Source organism: Meriones unguiculatus, chromosome 7, assembly GCF_030254825.1.
Source record: "Meriones unguiculatus strain TT.TT164.6M chromosome 7, Bangor_MerUng_6.1, whole genome shotgun sequence".
NCBI lineage: Eukaryota > Metazoa > Chordata > Mammalia > Rodentia > Muridae > Meriones > Meriones unguiculatus.
This window is the reverse complement of record NC_083355.1, coordinates 12511185-12538723: the sequence shown is the minus strand read 5'-3', so window position 1 is coordinate 12538723 and position 27539 is coordinate 12511185. Positions and strand designations below refer to the sequence as shown.

Below are 27539 nucleotides of genomic sequence, written 5' to 3'. Positions count from 1 at the left end.
ACCTCATGGAACAAACAAATTCGAAAAGTTCTTGGGGCTTTCTGTAAAATGAGTTTGGCTAATTCTATCAGCTTCTAAGCACTGTGGCAAAATAGCTGAGATAAAAATCCCCTTCAGGAGCTTGCCTCAATAGCCTAACTTCCTCCCACTAGCTCCACCTCCCCACAGGGCCAGGGCCTTTTAACACCACACCATTTCAACCTTTATCACTTTCTTAAAGAGGGTCTTAAGATGTAGCCTTAACCAGGCTGACCTTGAACATAGCCTGCCACTGTCTTCCAAATGCTGGGATCACAGGCATGCGCCACAATGCCCAGATGTTGTTACCTTTCAAAAAATACGTTTTGATTTATCTTGTGTGCATGGGGCTGGTATATGTGTATGGACATCAGAGGCCTGCTCGTACAAGTCACTTCTCTCTTGCATTCTGTGGGTTCTGGAGATCAAACTCAGGTTGTTAAGCACACCTGAGCAATCGTGCTGGCCCACGAGTGCACATGGGCACATGAACCCACATCATAAGCACATGCATATACATACGCACATGAACTACATACTCATGCACAGAGAGAGAGAGAGAGAGAGAGAGAGAGAGAGAGAGAGAGAAATGAAGTTCTTCAAGGAATGGTGACATTTACCTTTCTTGTATGCAGGTGGCTGAGGCAGAAGGATTACCATGAGTTTGAGGCTAGTCTAAGTAGTAAGCCAGGCAGGGATAGAGTTGAGATTCTGTTTCATTAAAAAAGAAAAAAGAAGGAAGGAAGGAAGTCATAGTGTCAGGCTAAGCTATACTTCATTTTTAAATTGAGAATATGCTTTTTCGTGTGATTAGGCTATTTACTTTTTATCTGTCCTGTTGTGCATTATTTAATTATTCTTTTGAATTATTTCTAAGGCATTTAAAAATACAGGAAGGAGTCAGTGGAGAACAAAGGTCAAGCCCAGCATCGTGATGCTTGCCTCTGATCCCAGCCCTCAGCAAACAGGGGAAGGCAAATTTCTGTGAGTTTGAGGCCAGCCTGGAGTATAGAACAAGTTGCAGGACAGCCAGGGATAGGTAGAAAAAGCCTGTCTCAAAAGAAAGTCAGCTGAACAGTGTGGTGGTAGCAGGGATATAAAGAGCTTGTGGCCAGCCAGTGAGACTCTACCTAAATGACTAGTTTTAGTGATGCACAGAGACTATGTGTTAGCAGAGTGCTGGGACACAAATCTCTATCACCTCCCCGACCCCCTTCGGCTCAGGGACCAGCTTGGAAGAGAAGGTGAAAAAGCAGTAAGACCAGACAGAGGTCAGGGAGGAACAGAGCAAACACTGTCTTCTGCCAGGCCAGGCCAGGCCAGGCCAGGCCGTCTGCACTTGGGAACTAACAGCAGCTGTGGTTGCAGGCACACAATCAAGCCGGTCACCTTCCAGCACGGAATGGAGGGGACAGTTCATGAGCCCCGGAAGCTCAGCTGAGGCGCTACTGACAGGTGGCGGAAGGGAGAGTTCTGTCTTCTCTAAAGCCGTGGACTCTGCTAGGGCCACCTTGCTTCCCACCCGAACTACACAAATTGGACTCCATGGGTATAAAACAACAAAAAGGAAAAAAAAAAAAAAGGAAAAAACAAAAGAAAGAAAAACAGAAATAGAAAAGAAAAAAAAAAAAACCAAACAAACAATAATACAAGGCCAGGGTGGGAGGGAGGTCTGGGAGGAGTTAGGAAGAGGAGTGAGGGTTGAATATGATAAATAAATAAATAAATAAAAACACCGTATTTTTCTCAATGAATTAAGAAAAATACATTTTGAAAAGGTTTCTGAGCATTTTTCTCTGCTTCCTGACTATGGATGAAAAAAAAAAAAAAGATTGTTTTACCCATGTTTTGAGAATCACTGTGTCTCGGGTGTCACAAAGATATTACAGTTTCTGAAATCAGTAAAAAGTACTTCAATACAGAAGAGCATCAGACTCCTTAAATAAAAAGCCATAAATTTATTGTAAATCTAGAAGTACCGGAATGTCACTCATACAGAACGAATCATTGGTCCTGTGGTGGTGTTTATTTTTCCTTCCCGACAAGTACACCCCTGATTGCTGACAATACATTTTCTTGTCTCATGCAGTAAACAGAATAAACTCAGAGTAGATCCCTCGGAAATCAGTTATAAATATTAAATCGTATCGAACATTCATAGTACAAAATAGGTTGTAAAGTGCTGAAGTCACGAGAGTCTGCGGAGCCGCCCACGGCGAGCCCCACAGAGCTTTGCTACATCCACCTTGTTTTGGGTGTGCACGCTCTTTCCTTTTTTTTTTTTTTGGACAGACACGGTGGTCTTCAAGTTCCTCCCCCTCCCCAGAGTTTTACAGATTGTCCTATTTCTATGGCTGCTAAGATGCTGTATAAAATGTGGCCGGTGGTGACAAACTACACCACTTTTCTCAGTGCAGAGAAAGGTTCAAGCTTGTGTGGACCTGTCAGCAGACTAGGCTTGTTCTAAGTTCCCCCTGAGTTGTCATTAACAGTAACGATGAGGAAAGACTGAGCAGCAAGCATCGGCCACTCCATCGGGGAGATGCAGTCAAACAGGTGAGGACGCAGCCCCCCTCATCCTCACACTGTCCCCCTGAACAGAGAACTGCTAGAATGCAGGACACTACACATACGTAGTGTAACTCGCCAACAGCAGTGACCAGGTACCTGGTACCCATGGCAACTTAGGACAATCAAGTTCTACGGAAGATGTAAATTGCAACTTGTGATAGAGATGTAAGCATTTCTCCTACTTACAGTGAAACGAAGATAATGCTTCAACAGTTAAAGATTGAATAACAACAACAACAAAAACCACTGGAAATGTTCCAACAATTCAATGAAATATATCTGATCGAAGAAGATGCTCAAGTATTCTTAGATGATAATTTAAAAGCTGAGGCGGTTTGCTATCTGTCACTTCTCTTCCCCACTTTAAAGGGTACACGTTGCCTCTTATGTGTGCAAAGGATCACTACAACCTGGCTGTGAAAACTGACCTTATGAGACAAGAAAATCTCTCTGAAGTATTTAAAGAGCTGCAGATAGGAGGTTAAAAAATGCTGTGCATACCTCAAATCACTGTTTATCGATTTTCATTATTATTGGTTCTTCTTACATTTTAAATTTGTGTGTGTGTATACGTGTGTGGGCCCGTGCATGTCACAATGCGGAGGTCGGAGGACAGCTTGCAGACGCTAGTTCTCTCCTTCCACCACGTAGGTTCTAGGGACGGAGTGGGGTGACCAGTCTTGGCGGCAAGCACCTTTACCTATTCAATCATCTCACTGGCCCTTTCTTTTGATCATTTTAATCATCCTAGAATAACTTAATAATAAATAGTGGTTTAAATTAAAGACACAACAGTCACTCATTTCTTGAATTATGAAAAACAGGAAACATGAATGCAATTTAACATTTCTATTGAAATACTTATGGTGATGACTGGCCATAAAAAAAGTAGTAATCTCCACGTTTATGAAGTTCAAGTTGTTATATGTGTTTAATTTTTTTGCATATTAATCAGATGCTTACTTTTATAGCATTGCTTTCTTTCCATGCAGTATTTAGGAAACTCAGAAGCCATAATTTGTCAATGTAAACGTTAGCAGTTTCTCAAATTGCTTAAGAAAATAATTTACCTGTATTTCTGAAAATTAGTAACCTTTTTAATGATTCAAGATTGCTCTTTCTTTTTGGAATGGCCAATTCATTTTTATATGTCACTTTATAAAAGAGTAATTCATCACGTGAGTGCTTTTAACAGCAGTTTGTTCAATTCATGGCATTGTTTTAGCGGTGGGATGTGAGCCAGCACCCTTACACATATCTCTGTATTGCTACGGAACAGGGCTGGAACCCTGTATGGAAAAGTGTCTGGTTGTTTTGGTTTGGCTTAAAGAACAAGCGAAGGGGGCTTAGAGGAGAGACAGGTGTTGGCACTGCTGCTCACACATGCATTCCCTTTGTGCAGTTTGAAAGGTGGTCGAGTGGTTGGCGCCTGCCCCGCCCTGCACCCCCAGGGGCTCCTTTCCCAGGCAACATAGAAGCTATGACATGAAAATGTGTCACACTGGATCTATTTTTAGATGAACCCTGGGCTCACATTTCCCAAGATCCATTTCCAGAAAGTCTTCAGGTATGTCTTGTAATGCTTTCCTGTGATGGCTGCCTGTCTGGTTTTCACCTGAACGAGGAGGCTGGCACAGGCCCTTTTTGCAGGGTCTTACCAGGGCGAGGCACACAGCAGCCACAAACATGCCTGCTGCACAGGAGTAGAAGGCCCTGCTGTATATCTTGCTCTGGTCAACCAGTAGGCCTGGAAGAAAAGCGTCGGCACCATTAGTGACATCACTCCCCACTCACCTGGGCCCCCATCCCAGAAATTCTCCATTTCTTAGCTTGACCCACCATCTTATTTTACTTTCCAGGCAGGGTGTCACACAGTAGTCCAAACTACCCTGAACCCCGCTGTGTGGCTCAACCTAGCCTCAGACCCGCCGCAGTTCTTGTGCCTCTGCCTGCCAGGGGGTGGGGTTACAAGCACGAACCACCATGCCAAGCGACCTTCCTTCTTTGATTTTAATTTCCTGAAGGAAAATTCAATCTAGGCTAGGCTGGAGAAAGAAATCAAACACACAGCATACTTAGCACCCTGGAAAAGTGAGTTTAAGTTACTAACTAGTTCTTCATGGGCTACGTCCATCCCATGGAGAATCAAAAATACAGGCCTATTAGGTGCCTGTCAAAAAACAGATACGTTGTTTTCACGTCAGGTAGCACAAGTCTAAGGAACACAATTTCTAATCACAGGAGTTCGTTTTTTTTTTTTTTTCTGAAACAGCTCTGGCTGGCCTGGGACTTACTCCATAGGCCAGGCTGGCCTTGAACTTACAGGGATCTACTTGCCTCTGCCTCTGTAGGGCTGGCATTACAGGTGTGTAACACCACGCCTGGCTTTAGTCACAGAAATTGTAAGGACATATCAAAGCCAGGATGTGAAACATGGTTTGTCCCTGCAACAAACAAAGGAGCATTCTGTATTCACCAGCGACGCTGTCGGGACGGGTGTGGTGGTTTGCTGCCCAGCCTGACAACCTTCGTTCAAACCCTGGGACCCACGTGGTGGAAGAAGAAAACGGACTCCCTCCAAGTTGTCCTCCAACCTCTACCTGCATTCCATGGCACATGCACACTCACTAATAAATAAGGAAGAGAGCAGTTTGGTTACCTGCCAGGGGTGGCCCTGCCAGCCCTGAAATGCTCTGAATGAAGACATAGACTCCAGCTGCAGATGGCATTTTCTCGATTCCAACGACGTCATCCTCAGCCAACAGTGGAATATGGGTCCCTCCAATGGTCCCAACCATAATGCCAAAAAACACACTACACAACATGAGGCCCCAGAACTCGGTAGCAAAAGTGAAGGCAAAGAGGGACACTGTCAGTAAAATGACGCAGATGAGTTCAATGTAGATCTTGCGAATGGGCTCTCTGTTGAGGACGAACCCAGCCCCGATCCTTCCGAACACTTCAGCAATGGCCATTGTAGATAGTAAGAAAGCAGCGCGGTCAGGGTCGATGCCTAGACTGATACCCAAAGGAATGATATACAGGGAAGGTGCAAAGAAGCCCAGCGTGGCGAAGAGGCCAAACAATGCGTAACAAATGAAGCTTTTCTCTCTCAAAACGGAAAAGTCTAACAGCGGGGCTTTCTTCTGGCCGAGCTTGGGGCCAGCCACCAGGGTCAGCTGCTGTTCAGCCTTGGCTTCCTGCTCCGTGTTAGCTTGACTAGGCACATTTTTTGGTGAGGTAGTTAGTTCTACTCCTGAGTCGATGGAGTCTATTGAGGTCCGTGTTTTCTCGTTTTCAAGCATGCATTGCACTTCTCTCCGGGGTTCGTGAGTGATTATTTTCGGTGACCCTGGCCCTTTGATGATAATTGGTTTTAGCAAGGCGCCACAGACCAGGATGTTCAGCTGCAGCAGGCCCACGAAGAGGAGGCTGTATCGCCAGCCAATATGCTCCTTCAAGGCAGTGATGGCTTGAAGAGACAGAAGCAAAGAAAGAAAAACCCAGGGTCAGTAACAGACTCTAACATTCAACAGGCAATAGCCAGGAGAGATATGGAGAAATTTTTAGTAATAAATTTTGCTCAAAGTTAGGGCAAATGCAGTCATTCTAGACTGCCCTTTTTTGGTGGGGGAAGGGAAGGGGTGAGTAGGTGTGGAGTTGCATGTGGAGGCCAGAGGGCAGTGCCGGGTGTCTTTCTTGATTGTTCTGTCTTGTTTTGAATGCAGTGGTACTGATTAGGTTTCAGGCATTTCTACCACTGAGCTACAATCCAGCCTCTCTATTCTTGGAGAGAGACTCTCACCCTGAACCTGGAATTCAGCACGACTGGCTGTTCCCTGGGATCTAGCCCGTCTCCAACTCCCCACCCCTGCGGATACACGCATGTTGTCGGCACGCCCAGCTCTTTACATGGCTGCTGGGGGTCCAAAGAGAAGGCGTCATGCTTACAGTGCACGGCAGTATCTCCCCAGCCCCGCAGACTGTCCTTTATTCTGGGTTCTGGTGCATTTTATGAAAGAGTAAAAAAGATGTGCACACTTATTGTGAGCTTGGGGTAGTGGGTTTTTATAGGCGGAGGCCTAAGGGGGAAGATAGGTCTGTAACCTAGATTAAGGTTCAACAAACAATAGCCCACAGGCCAAATCTGACCCTTAATAAAACTGTCTGTTTTTCTTAATAAAACTAACTGGACTGGAATTGAACCATGTTTGTGCACTCACAGAGTCTGTGGATACCATTGTGCCAAGACAAAAGAACTGAGTAGTTCTAAGACACCCACATATGAACCCCAAAGCTGAAGGTATCCCCAGGGCTGAGGGTGTTTCTTAGTGGTAGAACACTTGCATGTAGGAGGCTCTGAAGTTTTGTTTGTTTTGGTTTTTTGAGACAGGTTTCCCTGTGTAGCCTTGGCTGTCTTGGACTCACTTTATAGACCAGGCTGGCACTGAACTCCCAGAGATCCACCTGCCTCTAGTCTCCCAGAGCACTGGAATTACGGGTGTAGCCAGACTGTGAATTCCACCTGCTTTTCGGAGTTGTAAAGGGTAACGTTTCCTCTCACCTGCCTGTTTTTTTGGACCAAAGTCCTAGGCACCCTGCCCTAACATCCGGGCTTTCTCACTGTGTTGCAAGGACTCTTTCTGCAGATGCTTGCAGGACTCCGTTGTGCGTCCTAACCCAAAAGACACGTCTTATCCTAGCATTAAAGGGGACAGTGCTGCAGTTTCCAGCTGATTATGTCCTTAGCAACCTGGAGGCTCACCTCTCTCACTGTGAGCCCAGGGCAGAGGCTGCTGACCAGAAGCAGCTTGGGGGGAGATGGTCAAAGAGGGCATGAGTCTTAGAACAGTAAAACTGGGTACCCCACCTCCTTAAAAGATCTTTTTAGAGATTTTATTTATTTTTATTTTATGTGTATAAGACTGCACATCTATGCAACCGCGTGCAGGCAGTGCCCTCGGAGGCCAGAAGAGAACAGCACATCCCCCAGGACTGGAGTTAGAGACGGCTGTGAGCCTCCACGTGAATTTGTGGGTGCTGGGAATAGAAGCTGGGTCTTCTGCAAGAGCAGTTGGCCCTCTTGACCACCATGCCGTCTGTCCAGCTCCTCATGAACATCTCTTAAGTATGAACTAAGTGTCAGGAGCGGTGCCCGGCACCAGCCGGGCAATACAGGATTTATATGCCCAGGGCACTCATAGTTCATGGATTCCTTTTTTGGTCAATGTTTTATTATTATTATTTAAAAAATAGAAACAGGGAGAGAATGGCACACATATGCTCACCCTTCACCTAAATTCAACAATTAACATACTTTTTCTCTGATTCTCTGTCTCTGTATCTCTCTGTCTCTGCTTCTCTCTCTGTGTGTATGTGAACAGACAGTTATCTGACACCATCTGAAAAGCCTCAGGTATTCTAAGACTTCGTCCCTAATCACTTCTGTTTGCAATCTTGTAACCCAGCAATGAATTCAACAAGAGAGAGCGTCAGGCTGGGGTGCAGCTCAGTGGCAGAATGCTAGCCCAGCATGCATTTGACCCCCAGCAAGGAGAGGGCAGGGCGGGGGTGGGGGGAAGGAGGAGAAACAAAGGAATTAGTCTGGAAGGTTATCTATCTATCTACTACTTCACTTTCTTTTGTATCTCATGTAGTAAGTTGGGGAAATAAATCAGGAATAAAGTGTTGCTGTGAGATTACTCATACACACTTAAGAAAACTGATTTTGTTGGCATAATTTATATTTCCACTGAATGTAGCTCTTTTGGAAAGGGAGCGATAATAATATGAGCAGTCCAACTTATTAAATAATTTAGGGGTTATCTTTTTGTGTTCCAAGAAAAGCTTTACCACTGAGCATGTACTCATTTATGTAAATTTGGACTAAGAGATGGTGTGAATTCCTAAAAAATGGGAGAGGGAGGATATCCTAAAAATGTGCTGAAGAGAGAGAGCAAGTGATATCTCATTACAAGCCGGCCGAAGTTAGTGCAGCAATAGCACCAGGCTGGCTTCCCCGGATTAGTCCCCCAGTAATGAGCACTGTCACTCACATACCTGGTGCAAAAGCAAACACAGCAAAGCACTCTCCCGTGGACGCAACCGCAGTGACTACTGAACGCCTTTTGTCAAAGTACTGTGACAGAATGGTGACAGTTGGGAGGAAACTAAAGCAGTACCCCAAACCTGTGGGTGAAAATCAAAAGGGCCTGTGAGAACCAGACATGGTCTGAGCCTGGAGGGTGTGGTCAGAGAGCAGAGGGCTTTGTAGAAGTTGTAAGTTTCGGGAGCCAAGCCATTCGTTCTGCAGAGAAAAATGATGGCAACGACAATGGCTTTTGTCTGAGATCTGGACGGCTGCAGGTGTAGCTCGGTTGCCACAGTGCGTGTCTAGCTTGCAGAGCCCCAGGCTCAGTCCCCAGTACCATGTAAAAGTGGCTATGGCAGCGCACACCTATAACCCCAGCACTCAGGGAGGTCAGGAGTTCAAGGTCACCCTTGACCACTGCATAGTCATTTAGAGGCTAGCCCGGGATACATGAGATTGTCATTAAAAAACAAAACAAAACAAAACATGCTGCAACAGTCATTTAGGGGACTAAGATAGAAGAGCTGATGACTATTCTCCAGGGCTCCCCAATTTTATACAATTCACAATGGAATAAATGACCCAAAGTAGTATTTTTTAGCATAATATTTGTATTTGGAAATAAGTCTTTCTCCTTTTTGAGACATGTAGCTCAGGCTGGCCTCACACTCACGCTCTCCCTGCCTGAACCTACTCCTCGAGCGCTGAGATTACAGGCACGTGTCATCCTGTCTGGACAACTAAGTCTTCCGATGTGTGCAGAGCTCTCTATAAAATTTAAGATATGCTAATTGGGCACACATACATATCATCTACCATCAGGGTCTCCTCAGACACACCCAAGAGTCAGTCCAGCATCCTGCTTTCCTCTTACAGAGCCCAGGGCGCCCAGACCCCGCTGTGAGAAATGCTGGCACGAGAATTTAAAAGTTTTATGTTGTGAAAACGATGCATTCTGGCTTCAAACTAGAGCGAGAAGAAAAGTTCTCTTTATCATGAGTAAGTTTTTTTTTCTCCCTAAGTAAACAAAAGTTCCCGGACACTTGAGAATGTATTTTTACCTGGGGACCATATCACCTGGTTCAAAAATCAATGATCTCAGACAAAAAAGGGGGGCGGTGTGGAGGAAAAGAAAAGAAAAACAATTTGGGTTCATCTTCCTCAAGTGATGCATGCAGAGGACTCGTGGGCCGGGGAGAGACACTCACCAGAGATGACCCCTATGCAGATGTACATGTGGTAGACCCTTCGGGAGAAGGAGGCGGCAACCATCCCTGTGCTGATCAGCAGCCCTCCTGCCATCACCACCAGCCGATGTCCGAAGCGGTTGCTCAGGACCGTGGAGAGGGGAGCTGTGGGGAAAAGGAACAGGAAATGACCTGTGACCTTGGGTGTCTGTGCTGGTTTCCCTGCAATTCCTTCCCACAAGTGAACCTGATGGGGTGGTGTAAGAACCCGGTGGGTTTCCTGCAATGCTATTGGTCAGGTCACAGGTCATTTCACCATCTGTTCAGAGTCAGAGCACTAAGAGCCAGTCCTGGTGGCAGAAGAGCGAAACCTCGGCTATTTAAGAAGAAACCGTGGCTGGGGGATTGCAAGTTCAAGGCCATCCTGGGCAAAAACTTAAAAGAAGGCTGGAGGATGCAGCTCACGGGATGAGCAGTTGCTACCACTAGTCAGATCCTAGGTTTAATCCCTGTACTTTAAGGGCAAAATAACTAGAAGAAAGCAGGGAACTAACGTATACATAGCTCAGGGGCAGAGCACACGCCCAGCACGAGCAAGACCTCAGATTCCAGCATCCATGCGGGCGGGCATATAAAACACATTCCTTGCTTACCGTGTACAGTACAAAATTACATATGCATTGATTCTGTTCTCCAGCACACACTGGCTTTGCTCATGAGCATCTTCCTGGTAACTGTGTTTCCTGCCTTCACTGTTCCGGACTGCCTTCAAAGAATCCTATCTGTGCTTAAAGTCCTGCTTAGTTTGCTTGGCTGCCCGGAAAATGATACAGGATGAAAATAAGGCCAACTCTCAGTCGTGCTCACTTAAAAGACAATGGCCACGGGACTGCTTATTCAGAGCACTGAGGAATCCTAGTCTGCTTGGCTCCTCAACACTCTGTCCCCTGGGACACTGAAATCTAGCAAATTCTTTCCAACTTACATGCGACTTGAACTGGCTGGAGTACAGTAAGATAAGTGAAGAGCGGAGGGCTGGTTCAGAGAGGAACACACTGGACAGGCGGGATGGGAAGGACAGGGAGGGGCTCTGCTGGAAGCAGTCGACACATTACTGCTCATTTTCAGAATGGAAACTGAAAAATGTATTTTTTAAACATCTAAAATTGCATATATGTGTGTGATGTATGCATGCATGTATGTGTATGCATGCATGCAGATATGTATGTGTGTGTATGCATACATGTATCCATGTGGGAGCACCAGTGGCCCTCGGAAGACAACTTTCAGGATTGTTCTCTGCTTCTTACATGTTGGTCTCAGGGATCAAACTCACATCACCTGAAAGCTTTTACTGACCACAGCTGCTGACACAAACACGTGTACATAGTGAGATCCTGTCTCAAAAACAGGATAGAGCCGCCTTTTAGGATACGTTATGGCTAAAGTGGGCTGCATGTAGCAAGGGCCTCTAACTCTGGCAGTAAGGTCACTGGTGGTGTTGCACAGGGCATGAGTCACTGGAAGTTGAAGGGCCGGCTTCCTGAGGCGAGCTCAGCATCCTGGCCTCTAAAGAAAGCCTTGGGGTTGCTGTTCACAGATGAGCATGCATGTTTAAATCAGGCCCATCCGAGGGGAAGTGAATGTGTTAAAAGTGGCACTAGCGCCCTGCCCCCATCTTCTTTTAGGCCGCAGGATCTGGGAGTTGTGTGATGCATCAGTGAAGCGTTTTGGGGAATCAGGTGATGGGATTCAGTGTCTCCTCAGGATAACATTTATAATTTTACAAGTGGTGGTTTGACAGTGATATCTGCATGCATGCAAGTTACTCCTGGTCTCATCATGCTTTCTCTTCAGACTACAACTGGGTGAGCAGCTCTGACGCTTAACACAGTGAAGGAAGAGGCCAGTAGCTTAGTTTCTAGTACCACAACAACAAAGAAAAAGTACATAAATTATAATCTCATGGGGAATGTTTCAGGGACTCAAATCCACGGGTGCTCAGGTTCCTTACGCTGACACAGTATTTGCATGTAACCTATGCACATCTTCCATATATTTACATCATCTCCAGATCATTTACAATCCCCAAATCAAGGTAATAGCATGCAAGCAGTTGTTACACTATGTTTGGTGCAATGATGGCACGAGGAAGACGTTTGGATGGGTTAACTATGGTAGATCTGGCATTGGGCAACGGCCCCGTAACATTTTCAGCCTGCCTCCTGGTTGAATCTTTTTTTTTTTAAGATGTATTTCTTTATTTATTATTTATATAGTAGTCTGCCTGCATGTATGCCTACACGTCAGAAGGGGGCACCAGATCCCACTATAGATGGTTGTGAGCCACCATGTGGTTGCTGGGAATTGAAGTCAGGACCTCTGGAAGAACAGTCAGTGCTCTTAACCTCTGAGCCATTTCTCCAGCCCCGGCTGGTTGAATCTTAAGTGAAGAACCCTAAATAGAGGGCTGACTGTCTACCCTGTAGCCATCTCATCTTCTTCTGGTGTCCGTACTGAAAAGTTTCTACTCTTTCCTCAGCAAGTCGCTATGAGCCCAGAGCCTTCATATGCTAAATAGGTTTCTTTTCAAAAACACAGAGGGCCTGGAGAGGTGGCTTAGCAATTAAGAGCACTGACTGCCCTTTCACAGGACCCAGCACCTACCTGGCAAATCACAAACCATCTACAACTCCAGTTCCAGAGAATCCTATATCCTTGTCTGGTCTCTTTTTGCCCAGGCACACCCGTGGTGCACAGACATACATGTAGGCAAAACATCCTTAATCAGAAGAAGAAGAAGAGGAAGAAGAAGAAGAGGAAGAAGAAGAAGAGGAAGAAGAAGAAGAGGAAGAGGAAGAAGAGGAAGAAGAAGAAGAAAGAAGAAAGAGGGGGGAGGGGAGGAGGAGGAAAAGGAGAAGGAGGAAGAGGAGGGGAAGAGGAAGAAGAAAGAAATGCTTTGTGAATCTGCAGGTTATCCTTGCTTAGGAGCCGCGTTAACTTGTACCATTCCACTTTTAGTGAACATGCCTATGAAGCTAGGACCTAGGAGCTTTTGGGTGTTGCTTTCTTAGCCAGTGACTACATCCTTAGAGAACTGGAGTTTACTTGGAGAACTGTGCTGTGCAACCTCCTAGCACCATGCTCACTATAGATACTTGACTGCTGCTTCTCTTTCTGTGGTGCTGGGAATAGAACCTGGCGCCTTACATGTGCTCGTCAAGCACTCTCCCACTGAAGTGCCTTCCAAGCTGCACACCGTGCGTGTCTAATACAGGTATTAGATGGCAGGCATTACATTTGGCAACCATGGCTTTTTCTTCAACGTGTCCTAATTCTTGCTGGTCCCCAGCCCTCTGAAAACTGCATTCCTTAATTGATGCCAGACAGACTTAACGGGTCATACGAGAGAATACATCACAAATACACTGACAACTGTCAGGTAGGCAGGCAGATTAAAAGGACCAGGTGCACAGGCTAAGGCTGTAAATGTTAACACACACACACGTGGGTACCATCCATGTACACACCTGTGAATGTTAACACAAAAACTCATTGATATCACCTGTATACGCACCTGTAAATGTTAACACAAACACACATATGGATATTATCCATGAAATCTTGCTGTTGGATTCATCAAAACTGTCCATTAAGTCATTAAAGAAGACACCAAATGACTTGATGACGCCATAGGTAAAGACTTCAATGAAGAAAAAAGCCACAGCGACTGCCCATCCCCATCCTCCATCAGGCACTTGGGCATACACATTGGCGGTGGAACAAAGCTTGGAGTTCTTTTGGGTCATTCTTGATCTGAAATAAAAACATGAAAAAAATGATTCAGACCAGTAATATGAAAGCCAACCATTCTGTCTTCACCTTTGTCTCTTTTGTGGTATAGGGACTGTCTCATGTAGCCCAGGCTGGCCTTGAATTTGAACTCACTGCGGATCCAAGAATGACCACTCCTGGTCACCCAGCCTCCACCCTTTGAATGCTGGGATTAAAGGTCTATTCCACCACACCCAGCTGTTTCTAATCACACTTGGCAAACATAACTGACAAGAACTATTTATTACATATTTCAGTCATGTACAGTTAGTACAGTCTTACACAATTTTGTTATCTTGGAATTATACATGGGACCCACAAAGACTCTGAAAATAAGACTTCTCTGTCATAATTAAAAGGGAGAAACCACACACAAACACAAGGAACCTGAGCAGAATATTTGAAGGCTCACTCAAGGACACAGAATGCCCACCAGACTGAGCACTGATGCTGTGTTGAAGAATATAAAGTAGGTAAAGAAAATGAACGGGGAGCCGGCTGTGGGGGCGCACACCTTTGATCCCGGCACTCAGGAGGCAGAGGCGGGTGGATCTCTGAGTTTGAGGTCAGTCTGGTCTACAGAGTGAGTTCCAGGACTGCTGGGCTACACAGAGAAACCCTCACTCACACAAAGAAACGAGCACAACAGAAAGAAAGAAAATGAATTAGCCATGAGGCATGCTTATAGGAAAGGAAGCCAGGCACCGAGAGAAATGTAGCACATTCCGAGCTCGAGACCTCCCATTCGCTTGTGCGTACTGCCACTGGCCATCTGAGCCATCTGGCCAACCCTTCTAGCTCCCATTTCCCCCTCAGCAAACAGCAGCCTGGTTACTATCTGATGTCCCATGCAGGGTGTCTTCACAGACAGAAGGCAACTCTCTGGGAAACTGCATTTTTCTGAGTTTAGATTCTGTTCCTCTGACTTGATCACCAGGAGCAAATTAATTTCAGAACGCATGGCAGAGGGCTGACATCGGCTCCATGGGGGACTACACACCTGCAAGGCCCTGAGCATGTCACCTTACCCAAGTGACTCCTACAACCGGGTGAGCAGTGCTGAAGCTAAACAGCGAAGTAAAAGAGTCTAATAGTAAAAGACCCCCATATTAGAAGACCCTAACAGCCCCTTCACTTGCACAGGCTTTCAAAATGGGCATGTACCTTAAAGGTAAGTAGTGTTACCTCCAATGATAACTCGACCCATCGTTTCAGAGGCCCTGTTGGCAATAAGGACTTTTGCTGGGCCACATATATCAGAAGCCCTGTCTGAGCTACATAAGACTGTATCAAAAACAAACAAAAACCAAAAAAGCCATCCTCCCTCCCCCCGAAAAAACAGACAACAACAAAGAGTTGATTGTATCATTGTACACTCAGGAACTGTACACTGGTGGATTTTTCAGGGAATTTACATCACCCTTCTCCTGACCTTAGGTGGCCTCGTTCACACAATTAAGGCATAAGGCAAAGATGTGTCTTTGCTTTTCTTTTGCTGACCTTGGCATACAGGGGCCTCACACACCATAGGCAGGGGATCTATCAGAGAGCTACAGCCCCAGACTTGTTTGTTCATTTTGACTGTCATGATAAGCTGTTCAGGCAGGCCTTATACTTGAGATTCTCCTGCCTCATCTTCCCAATTAGCTGGCATTATATATGTACTGGGGCAACTTGAAAAACAAAACAAAAATAAACAAGTAAAACAAACAAACAAACGAAAAACAACCAAAAGTTCGCATGTATGAAGTAGACTTGTGAGGTTTTTCGTTTTGTCTTTTCAAGAGAGTTTCTTTATGTAGCCTTGGTTTTCCTGAACTCACTTTGTAGACCAGGCTGACTTCTGACTCACAGAGATCCGCCTGGGATTATTGGTGTGCCTCCCCAAGAGCTGGGATTACAGGTGTGCCCCGCCTTGCCCACCTTTTTCCTTCCTTCCTTCCTTCCTTCCTTCCTTCCTTCCTTCCTTCCTTCCTTCCTTCTTTTCTTTCAAAATGAGCTCTGTGGCCTAGCAGTGATGGTACATGCCTTTCATCCCAGCACTTGGGAGGCAGAGGAAGGCAGATCTATGAGTTTGAGGCCAGCTTGGTCTACAGAGTAATTTCCAGGACAGCCAGAGCTACTTAGAGAAACCTGATTCAAAAAACAAAACAAAACAAAACAAACAACCTGTGGGGCTGGAGAGACAGCTCAGTGGTTAAGAGCACTGGCTGCTCTTCCCAAGGACTTGGGTCCAATTCCCAGCACCCACATGGCAGCTCGAAACTGTCTGTAACTCCTGTTTCAGGGGACTGGGCACCTGCACACAGACCTACATGCAGTCAAAACACCAATGTACGTAAAAAAGAAAGAGAAATAAATCATTAAAAGCAATTCTGTAGATGTGAATGTGCCCATGTGCCATAGCATGTGAAGTCAGAGGACAACCGTCAGGAGTCAGCTCTCCTCTTCCACCGTGCAGGTCCTGGGGATGGACACAGGTAGTCAGGGTGGGCAGAAGGTAAACATCTCAGTGGCTCCTAGTTTACAAATCTTAAACAGCAACACATCTAACCTTCATTCATTCATTCATCCTATTGACATTTCCCACAGTAGTCTGGTATTTGAGGGAGCTATCTCATCACCCCTCCCCTACTCTGGTCCTTTTAAATGTTTGGCAGAGTGAAACAGCATGGGGTATTTTAAGAGGCCCATGCACTTAGCAGCAAAGGTCTTTTCACGATGTGCATCATGCGGAAATGAATGAAAAGGCAAGGGCCGGGCAAGAGCCCCAGGATGTAACCCGGGCGGTTTCAGGGCAGTTGTTAGTGTCCCCAATGTGAAAAGCGTTCAATCTATGATGGGAGTCTGGCAGCAAGGGAGGTTTCCACAAGACTTCATCAGTCAGGTCACCCTGAAGATAGGCAGCTGGGCAGAGTGCGAGTGGCACAACCAAAGTACTTCCTGGTGTTGGCTTTGGGACAGTGGTTGTCCTGGGGGAAGGGTGGCCTTAGTGAGTGGTGAGCCGTAGCTGTCAAGACCTTGGCCGTCATGTGAGTCTGTGTATTGGACCTTCTCTTTGTGAAGCTTACAGGTCTCTCCTGGCTAAAAAAAAAGAATCTATTGGCTGTGTGTGTGTGTATGTGTGCCTCGTTATCAGACCCCAACCTATCTGGGTAGCCTTTTTCCTTCTGGTTCTAAAGCTTGACTCACCTGCCATAGTAAAAAAAATGCTCCTGGGGGGCTGGTATAGTCTCCAGCTACCTTGCCTTTGGTCATGTCATTTCTTTACGCTGCACGCAGTCTCTACAGTGGCTGTGGCAACCTCCACAGCCCTGCTCCTTCTGGTCCTCCTTGTCCATCAGGCTTCCTCTGATACACTCAACTAAATTGGTCTGGTCTTCATGTGTGAGAAAATCACTTAATGAGCAATTATTCACTTTCATGCGTTTGTCTCCTTTGCTTAATTAGAGTATAAGGTCACAAAATCTAATTTTCATGCCTTGAAAATCACCTTACACTTAGCTTTTTCCTTCTTCCTTTTTTTTTTTTTTTCTTTTTTGAGACAGTCACATTATGTAGCTCTGGCTGTTCTGTATTGGAACTTAAGAGTATTGTAGACCAGGCTGGCCTCTAACTCAATGAGATCCTCCTGCCTTCCTGCCTCTGCCTCTGAGTGCTGGAATTAAAGGCGTGTGATACTATGCTGGGCAAAGCACCTAGTTTTTTTCTTTTTCTTTTTGTTCTTTTGAGACAAGGTTTTTCTTTGTAGTACTGGCTGTCCTGGAACTTGCTCTGGAGACCAGGCTGGCCTTGAACTCACAGAGATCTACCTGCCTCTGCCTCCTGAGTGCTGAGGCCAAAGGTGTGCGCCGCCACCACCAGCTAGCCAGAATGTTTTAAGAGTCTTAGTGGAGTCCTTGGGACCAACTTGAACAGAAGTATACTGGGATAACAATCCTATGGAGACAAGTCGAGCCTCTGTCCTGATTAAAAGTCTGTATTTGAATGGCTGGAACCAAACTGCAGCTGTGGTTTGAGCAGGGCTGAAGTTCCCACCAGCACCAGATGGCTGTGTCCTGACAACCTCAAAGTTCTGCTTGCAGCTGCTCAACACTACTCCTAAAAAAAGCCGGGTGGTGCCAGGATCAACCTATAGCCTTCAAGTGGAATTAGAATTACAGGAGGTTTAAGCTGCAAGGGAGTCCAAAGTCAGCTTGTTCGCCTCATTGGCAAAACAGGGAAACACATCCAGGGAGGTCAAGGGTTTTGGCTCAAATAGGCCAGAATCAGATTGTCCAAGCCAACGGAGCAACTGACTAAAGGGAGGAAAGTGCTTTCTATGTTTACTGTGAGGAAGTGATTTTTGTCAAAGCACCTTTTTTTGGTGACAGTCTCACATATGCCAGGCTGGCCTCTTGACTACTGTGGAATAGAGCATAACCTTGAACTTCTGACTCTGTTTCTCCAAGACTTCCCAAGTGCTGAGACTGTAGGTATCGCCATCACACTTGGCTTATGCAATACTTGGGACCCAGGGTTTCATTCATGTTACATGGCAGGCAAGCACTCTAGGAACATCCCAGCCTGAGAAAGCACTCTTCAAAAAGAATTTTTTTTTTTTATAATTACATTAACTTATCTATTTACATGAATGTTTCAGGACAAGTGGGGTGTATTCATGCTAAAACACTCAACTTGGGGGAGTTGGTTCTTTTCTTTCACCAGGTGGGTTGTTTTACCTGTGGAGAAACCTCACCATCCCCAAACTACTCTTGACCTCCATGTATAGAGAGAGATCTTGAACCATTTAGACACAGTTGTGTGGCCTAAGGTGGTCACTTCCCATCTCTGGGTCTGTACTACTCTTCAGTTAAAGAGAAGTGACTAGGGAATCTTTCTTGCTGTTTATTGAGATAGGATCTTTCTATGTATCCTAGAACTTTCTATGGCTGTCCTGGAACTTGATATGGATGTAGACCAGACCGGCCTTGAACTTGTAGCCATCTGCCTGCCTCTACAAGTGCTGGGATTAAATGCACTCACTCCCTCAGCCAGCAGTGACAGGAGAGTCTCTAAGACACCCTCCAGATTTAACAGCTGATACTTTTGACTTCGGCTTTAAGCTGTATTTATCAGCTGAGCTTTCAGGCTGAACCTAGTGGGTGGCCTAAGGAAACTGAACTAGGAGGAAAAGTGCAAACTGTGGAAGGGTCTTGCACAAGTGGGTGTGAAGTGGCTGGACATAAGATCTGATCTGTGACAGCTGCCCAGAAGAACCCCTTCTGAGTAATCAGCTCCTTCACTTAATGCTTTATGTCTATAACTTTCCGTTCTGGCTAGAACCGAATGTGGCTTTCACTTGCATTCATGCTTTTAGATCCAGCTAGATACAGAATTTCAGCAACCCACCTGTCTCAGCCTTTCAAGTGCTGGGATTAAAGGTATAAACCAGCCATGCCCAACTAATAGAGGTTTAAGGGGAACAAAACTTGCTTCCTTATTGCTGGGATCATCATAAAGGAAAGATGGCCTTCCCAAATCAACTCCAAAGTTTATTCCTATATGAGCCTGGAGCATCCTATGTCCTGCTATGGTGGCTTTGTGACAGGACCGCAGTGCAGCCCAATGACACAGCGAAAGCCTCAGTAGGAGAAAATATCTGGGCGTTATATCTAAGATCACGCCTGAAAGCTTGGGCATGGTAGCATGCTCCCTCACATGTGGGAAGTGGAGGCACCAGGATGAGGAATTCATTCAAGGTCACCTGTGGCCATATGGCAAGTCTGAGCTGGTCTGCGCTGCAGGAATCCCTGTTTCAGGGCCCCGGTCCCTGGAAAAAGACAGCACTCAGCAGGCCACCTACAAGGCAACCGGCCACTCTTCCTATACTCATGCCTGCATAACATTCTGTGTACCACACATGCTCGCTAAAAGTTTACTGAATAGTCTGGGCACTGTGGCCCACTCAGAAGGCTGAGGCAGAAGGATTGCCAGCTTTCGGTTACACAGCAAGACTTTGTCTCAAAAAAAAAAAAAAAAGCTGAAGTGCAGCCTGAACTACAGTACTGTCTACCTTTTCCTTCCCCTCAAAACAAAAACAAAAACATACAAACAAATAAAAACAAAAAACAACTCCCCCCAAACTAAGCAGATAAACGCTAACATCCAACAGAAACATAGACAGCGCCACCCCTGCTGAAAGTCAGCTAAAAAAAAAAAATAAGAGTCTTGGGACACCCCAGAGCAATGCCTTTTAAAAACAAATGGCAAAGTGAGGCCGTGCCTGGCTGCAGAATAAACAGTTACTCCCTCAGCTCTCTTCCTTCTGCCATTTACCCAGCTGGTCACCTGGCTACATACACTGCCACACTGCCACACCGCCACACTGCGCCACGCCGCCGAGGCCTCACCTTTTAACTCGGTTACTCAAAAGCCTGTACAAACCACAGAAGGCAAAAGCCACCCGTCCCTTTGGCTTTTCGGTTGCATCTGATGGGAAAACCCTGTGGGGGTCTAAATGGCAGCTGGTTAAGCAAGCTGATGGTCTCCTGCGACCACTTCACTTTTTGATTTTCATCTTGCCCGTTGCACAAGTCCTGGACCTAACTAGTTTCTGGCTCAAGATCTCCTCTCCTAAGAAAAGGCAGTTCCAAGGATGGCCTTTGACCCCGGCTGGCTCCAAGTTACCATCTACGGGAGCCCAGTGGGTTTATCTTCTGGAAGCCCTCAGGCAATAGTCCTGTCCATCACTACCTGGCAGAAATCTCCTGATGGCTAAATTGCATCTGTGAAGGGAGTCTCTAGGGTATTTTCCTTCTGGGAAGCTCTGCTATTCTGAGTGCGCTCCTGCTGTCTTTTCCCCAAGACTCCCAATATCCTTTTGGGGAAAATAAATAAATAAATAAATAAATAAAGGAAACCAGGCCAAAAAGTGAACTATAAGTTGAAACTAGGCTCCTTTACACAGTTTGGGCTACAGGATGAGTTGGTCTCACTAAATGGGATACAGGAGGCATGCCTTACATAGATGGGTATCCCCACAGGTCTTGGGAGATACGTGTTACCTGGACTTTCACTCTGATTTAATCTGTGTAAGGATTTGGCATGAAGGGATAAAGATACTGGATTACCGTACAGCCCCTAGGGTTAGTCTAGGGTCAGTTCTGGATGAAGCTCAAATAACAAGCTTGGAAAGCAGGGAGACGGCTGCTGCTGTCAGCAGAACAGATACACTGGGAATCTCCTTTAAGGTGTAGCAGGAAGTATACAGCTTCCAACAAGCTCTCTCTAGCCCCAGTTGTCCAGACCAGTCTGCTGTGTGGGGGAAGTTCATTTGAATTCCCTATTTAAAAAAAAAACAACAAAAATCCCAGCTCTAACCTGCTAGGCTGCCTCAGCCACACTGAATGAATCACTGGCTACAACCAATTCAAGACCATTGAGTTGAAACCCAAGCCCCTAATTTAAGTGTCTCCCTCCGTGGTTCCACTGAGGAAAAGTCCTGTTTCTGGAAACCACAGAAGGAAAACTCAGGGCTAGTGGTACTCATCAAGACCATTTTTCCACTTGGCTGCATTGTTTATTTGTACTGTCAGTTTCTTAGACGCCCTTCCCTTAATTACCAGAAAAGGTGTTTCAACTCTCTTCTCCCCAACCCCCAGAGCCACATAATAGTGCTTGGTACACGGGGAGACCTTAGCATAGGTTCTGGCATGTTCTTGTGGCTAGACACTCATCAGTACGGTTTGCAAAAAACACATCACGAAGGCTGAAATCTCAATCCCAAGGTAAAAACCTCCTTCCGCTAAAGGAGCTGGCACAGAGTGTCTAGCTGTGCAAACAGAACCAGCTTCCAGGCTGGTAAGTTGTAATTCTGTTTTCCCAGTTTCCACGACCTCCTCCCGCCCCCACCTCGTATTTGATGATATTTTACCCGCCACCTAACAAACTTCTACCACTTGTCTGCTGAGGTGCAGGGAATGAAAACAACCCAAAAGGAAATTAACCTATTTCCTCTGCAAAATCCTTCTCCCCCCCCCTGGAGCCGCTCAGCTGCACCGACACTTCGCTGCCGCTGGTAGCCCCGCGAACCTCTGTAAGTTGTGCGGGACCGGCTGGCAGGGGGTGTCAGTGCAGACCGTCAAAGGTGTGGGACCCACGCTCCGGGGGTATCTCTGTCTCCCTCTAGGCTCGCCCTGGGCAAGGCGGGGGCTCCCAGGCGATGGAGACCCGGAGTCTCACTTTCCCTCGTGTTGCCTCAGCCGGCCGGCTAGCGCGCGCGAGCCTGGGGAAGGAAGGTACCTCTCTGACATTTCGCTCCGGTGACGCGCAGGCAACTTCAAGTGGAAAATCTACAGGGGTTCTGAGACTGTCGCCCTACTCGCCTCACACCCTGCTTCCTCTCACCCGGGATTGGGGACGATTAAAGGCCAGGCCACCCTTTAAGGTATTTCCCAGAACCCATCTGTACTAGGGTCATGGACATTCAACTCTCAGCTGCCCACAACTGCCCGAGAGCGCGTCATCCCGGTGGCCCCGAGCACTCCCAACTGTCAGAATATTTTTCGGATTAACCTCTTCAAAATGTTAAGTGCTTTCCTCCTCCTCCCCGCTCTTAAAAAAGAAAAAAAAGGCCCCAACACATATTTAAGAATCAAAAACCAAAAAAACACCCCCACACCCCACAATCAAACTTTTAAACATGTAAAATAATAAAACCAACTCACCAAGTTAGAAGGGAAGAGAATAAACCCCAAAAGGCTCCCAATAAGGCGGAGGCTGGGCCTCCCGAGCCTTCTTATAAACCGCTCCGTAACATGAGAAAGGTTTAACCCCTTACGGCGTGGGCCCGAGTCTCTATCAAGTTCGCTCCGGGCGTGGAGCCTGGACCACCCTGGCCCCCAACCCAAGCCAGCCTCGGCCACCCGGGCCACACCCTCCCCCGCCCACCAACCCTGTCGCCTCCTCCCGGGCGGTGCGTGCCGCCGCCCGAGCCCCGGCCCCTCGTCTCTCTGCCTATCTCTTATCCTATACCGGCTGTAGCCGGTCTCCGCCGGCCTCGGGGGCGCGCCGCCGCCGACCATGTGCTGGGAGCGCCGAGCGCCTGCAAGGAGGGGGCCGGTCTGGTGTGCGCGCGCGGGCCCACGTGGATCGGGGCCGCGCAAGGCACGCGCCCCGCCTGCCGGCTGCCGGGGCTTGGGGTCACGGAAGGTAACCGCGCTGCCACCGCGGGTCGCCCATCCCCGCCGACGCCTCTGGGGTCCTTGGCCCGACGCCCTCATCCCCTCATCCGCGCGTGCCCGTGTGATTCCCGGCCCGATCGGACCCTGGCACTTAGCTGCAGTGCGAGCAGGAGCGCGATCGAGCCCGGGGCGATCGAGTGCACCCCTGCATCCCCTCTCGGAGCGCGGCTCCCGGGTCCGCCCGCGCCCTGAGGATTTGGGGAGGCAGTGAGAAGGATGGGGGGGTGGGGAGGCGCGCGTTTGGGCTGGTCCCGCGCGTCGCTGGCCCCGGACCGAACAGGTTCCTTCCAGTTTGGATGTGAGCAGAGCACGCGCGGGATCTCGAGTTCCTCCTCTAGCGACCACTTCCCCCCCAAATTTCACCAACTCGCGCGCCGCGCTAGTTCCCCTTCCGGGCATGAGGGTGTGTGTGTGTGTGGGAGTGCCGCAGTGGGCCCCAACGAGCCAGGGGCCGGGTTGCTGCGGGTTACATTGCTCCCCCCCAGCACACCCCCCCTCCCCCGCGCGCCTTGGTTGCAGCCGCAGCAGCCACCAGCCGCCAGCATCCGCGCTGCGCGAAAGGGATGGGAGAAGCCTGGCTGAGTCAGCATCCCCTCTCCTCCGTGCGCGTGCACTTGCCCAGGCGGTAGGCGACGCGGGCACAGGTGCATGGCTGCCTTATCCCCGGTAGACTTCTATAGGGAATATATCGCCCCACATTGCCAAGCCCCTTGACCCCAAGGTCACCATGAACTAAATGGATGCTTCCTGGGAGTTAGGAGTTTCTCCTGAGGACAGACAAAGCTTGTCAGAAGATTAGGGACTGTTCAGAGCCAGAGGGGGCGCAAAGTTGGACTCTGTCTCATACCTCTAGGGAAAATTTGGGAATTGCTCCACAGCAGAGGCCGCGTTCTCTGCATTTTCCTGCAGACTTTGGCAACCCCCGTTGCTTGGTTGTGGTTTGGAGAATGTCTTTCTGATACTAGGAACTCCAGAGATCCTGCTTTGGGAATGTGCCGGGAGGGTCGCCACAGGGAGGAGCTCCCTCGGCCTGGATTTTAATTAAAGCACTTCTTTGCTCAGTGATGTACCCCACGATGTGGGCATGCAGTCGTCCAAGCTCTGGCGTGGGTTAAGCGGAGAGCAGGTGTGTTGGTGCATAACGTGTTCATCCGCTGCAGTTCAGCCAGGCCACCACTGAATCACAGCTGGCAAGGCTGTAGGAAAAACTGAACTTTCCCCCCAACTCAGACAGGGTTTTGGGTAGGCTGGGCTGACCTCAAACTTATGTTTGAACTCCCGATCCTGTTTGTTTTGTTCTGTTTTGTTTTTTTTTTGTTGTTGTTGTTTGTTTGTTTTTTTAAGACATGATCTCGCTAGCCAAACCAAGACTGGCCTAAAACTAAAGATCCTCCCGTCTCAGCCTCCAAATCAAGGGGATCACAGGCTTTCATAATCATGTGTGACGTCCAGCCTCATGCCATCCTCCAGCCTCAGCCTGCACGGTAGCTGTGACTACAGGGACAGTACACTCTGCCTGGCTGGGAATGCTTTGTTTATGAGACAGAGCTCAGGCTGATTTGGGTCTTGCAATCTTCCTGCCTCTACTCCCCAGTGCTGGGATTACTGGCATGTGCCAGGACGCCAACCTTTTCAGCCTCTTGACCTTAAAAATTAGACAATGCCTGCATGATTGACTGGATAAAACCAGGTTGTAACAACAATCAGGTACAATTATTAATAATGCATTACTACTATTTTATTATATATTTTTTTACATTTGTGTTAGCCCAAATAGTGAATTAAGTGCCAGCCATATGATTTTATTTTGTTTGTTTGGATTTTTTTTTTTTTTTTTTTTTGAGACAAGGTTTCTCTGGGTAGCCTTGACTGTCCCAGACTCTCTTTGTTGACTAGGCTGGCATAGAACTCACAGAGTTCTGCCTGCCTGAGTGCTGGAATTGCAGGCATGCACCATGGTGCCTGCCTGTTTGTTTTGTTTTTTTGAGATAGGATTTCTCTGTAACAGCTCTGGCTGTCCTGGAACTCCATGTGTAGACCAGGCTGACCTTGAACTCCGAGCCTCACCAAAGGCTTGGGCCACCGTTCCCGGCATATTTATATTTTTGAGATTAAAATCTCATGAGGATGACCTTGAATTTCTGATCTTCTGAACTCTCCTCCCAAGTGCTGGAATTATAGGTCTGCTCCGTCATGCTTGGCTCATCCTCCTGTGGTTTAGTCCCATCAGTAGCCCTCTTCGAAACATGGACAGGATTCCCATTTTAGAGATGAGCCAGGTTGAGGCAAGAGCACTGGTCACGTGACATTTCTAGGTACTGCTCCAGGCCTGGTTTGCAGCTGGTGCTCCATAGCTGACTTGGACCACTTGCATTTGGATATGAAGAGGTGGCTGGATTCCAGCCTTGCTGGCCACCGGCTGGTGATGACTTTTGCTGGTGCTGGTTAGAGAGCAGCCTCATCTCCTTCCCCTCAACCTTAGTGATCCAGTGAAAAGATGAAAACCTCTGCTTTTCTCACTTCTTTGGGGAAAGTACTGCATTACCATGCTAATCAAAGCCCCCTAACAAAACTAACTTTGTTTAGTCCCAAATAAGAACAAAGGGACCTTGGCAGTCTAGAGTACAGGACCAGGAGGATCAGGAAATTAAGGCTAAGAGCCTGGCCTGTGCCGTTGGCCTCTTCAGTAGGTCAGCGGGAGTCTGTGCAGCGGGCAGAGCCTCTGGCTCTTCCTTTGCTGCAGGCAGGGCAGTAAGTGTGTTGTGAGAGTTCCTCAGCATCTTTGGGGGGAAAACAGCTTCCTCAGAGCTGCCCAGGACTCCCCCCCCCCGTTTTTTTTTTCTAGCCCTCTTGCTTAGGGTCATTTGCATGAGAACAGATTCCTTTGTGCAAAGTTGGCCTGCCTGTTCCCTGTCCACACTTATAGTCCCTCAAGTCTTCGGGTTGGGTTGCTAGGCAGATATGACCCTGGCCTGCAAATAAGCTCATGGCTTTTACCAGCCTGTGAGAACTTCATCTTCAGAAGTAGAGTGAAAGGACGCTCCCCTGGAGCTCAGAGGGAGGGTCCTGCAAGCCTGTGTGGGCTGCTGGGTCTTTGGGGTAGTTTCAGAAAAGGGGAGTGTGTGAGGGGGACCATTAGGAAGGCCCGAGGCCCTCATGGTTCCACTTTCCCTCTTCCTGTCTCCATTCCACCCACCCGTCGCTTACCTAAGGGCCTATGTTCTGCTTGAGTGGCTTAGATTGCACTCTAGTTAATTCTTGCTCTAAAAAACAATAATATCCATTTCTCTCATTGGCGGAGAAGCTCACATCAGTGCCACCTAGGACTCTTCAGTGAACGGAAATATCCAGATATAGGGGCTGTGTGTTTATCCCTGGGGTCTTGACGCCCACTTGATAGGTTGTAGATAGGAGGGCAGGGAAAGTGGATATTTGGAGAGGAACAGCTAGTGATGGTGTGACAGAACTTGGGGTCACAGTCTATACCCCAAAAGGCCAAAAACAACCACCCATCCTTCAAAAGCCCATTAAAACAGCTGAAGTAATAGAAAAGGAGGAAAGGACCATTTATTCAATATGGTCACATTGGAAAGAGGAATAGAGAGATCTAGTAGGCCCCTATGTCTGACGTAGGTCTATCTTCAGGGTCCTGAAGAGAGAGTAAAGTTTAAATAAAGGCCAGGAGACCTCTAAGCAGTCCTTATCAAGGTGTGACCCTGCCCATCATTGCCCATCATCGTCTGAGCTTCGCTCCCCACCCTCTAAGGCAGTCTGACAGTGGTTAGATCTGGGAGATAAATTCCTCTTCTGGCTGGTGCCTTTTCCTTCACCCAGCGTGCAGTTCCTGGGGGAGGGGGTCATTAGTCTGATAGTCAGATGGAGAAAGATGTTCATCTTTTTAGAGTGTCTTCATTCCTGCTGGGTTTGTTGTAACGGATGGACAAGGACAATGATGAAAACAAGGGCAGGGCAGTAATCCCTACAGTGTCTAAAAGCTGGCTGCTGTGCTCGGCTCCCAGGGAGCTTCCTCCCACGAAGTGTCACACATTGTGGCTCTAGATGTTGAGTAGAATGGAGATCTGTGAAGTGTAGACCAAGCAGAGAGGATCTTGGGAAGTTTCGTTATGGTGGTGGTGGTGGTAGTGATGGTGGTGGTGGTGGTGGTGGTGGTGGTGGTGTGTGCACGCCAAAGGAGGGATGCACGGAATGACAGGAAGGCAGGAGTGTGTGAGAACATGCTGTGTTTGGGGACAGTGAGGTCACTCACAGCAGTGGAGGGCCTGTGCGTTCCGTCACACCCGGTTATCATTCAGTGCCCTATTGATGGCTTGCCCATGGCTGTGTCTCATTAAGTCTGGAGCAACTCGGATTTCAACACCACCACTTTTCTCTCCCAGCCTTCTTGGTCTTCCTAGTTTACCGCTCCTGTAGTATGTCATCTTCTCAGTGCTTTAAAAAAGGAAAGAAAAAAAAGTCATCAACATGAAAGAGAACACAGCCTTGGGCCTGTTGCAAAAGTCCCAAAAAACAAACGTGTATTGTCAGAAAAGTGTTAATCACGTGGCATTTAGGAATGAATCCATTCGATAGTAAACTTTGTAATGTGGCTTTGGG

The 27539-nt window shown here is 47.5% G+C and overlaps 2 protein-coding genes across 8 annotated transcripts in view; one reads left to right on the top strand and one right to left on the bottom strand.

Annotated features, from left to right (window-relative positions):
- The window catches only part of Arsg (arylsulfatase G), a 124986-nt gene that overhangs the window by 9334 nt on the left and 88113 nt on the right, over nucleotides 1-27539 (top strand). Inside the window, exon 1 of one of the 5 annotated variants that reach the window (XM_060386497.1) lies at nucleotides 22771-22893. The exons of 3 other annotated variants lie outside the window; for them this stretch is intronic. The gene's annotated coding sequence lies outside the window, so the exon portion shown is untranslated. Of the gene's footprint in view, nucleotides 1-22770; nucleotides 22894-27539 lie in introns of those variants that run through there. One more of the 5 variants, XM_060386496.1, reaches the window with a different exon arrangement.
- Nucleotides 1957-23290, bottom strand: Slc16a6 (solute carrier family 16 member 6). 3 transcript variants are annotated; one of them, XM_021655716.2, is made up of 6 exons: nucleotides 22717-23290; nucleotides 13445-13683; nucleotides 9889-10032; nucleotides 8650-8778; nucleotides 5249-6061; nucleotides 1957-4336 (listed from the first exon to the last, which is right to left on the bottom strand). In XM_021655716.2, exons 1-6 carry the CDS (start codon nucleotides 22962-22964, stop codon nucleotides 4086-4088), a joined length of 1824 nt encoding a protein of 607 aa, XP_021511391.2. In that variant the 5' UTR covers nucleotides 22965-23290; the 3' UTR covers nucleotides 1957-4085. The 3 variants fall into 3 exon arrangements, with proteins under 3 accessions (XP_021511391.2, XP_021511392.2, XP_060242477.1); XM_021655717.2 differs by lacking the exon at nucleotides 22717-23290 and adding an exon at nucleotides 22410-22705; XM_060386494.1 differs by lacking the exon at nucleotides 22717-23290 and adding an exon at nucleotides 21775-22163.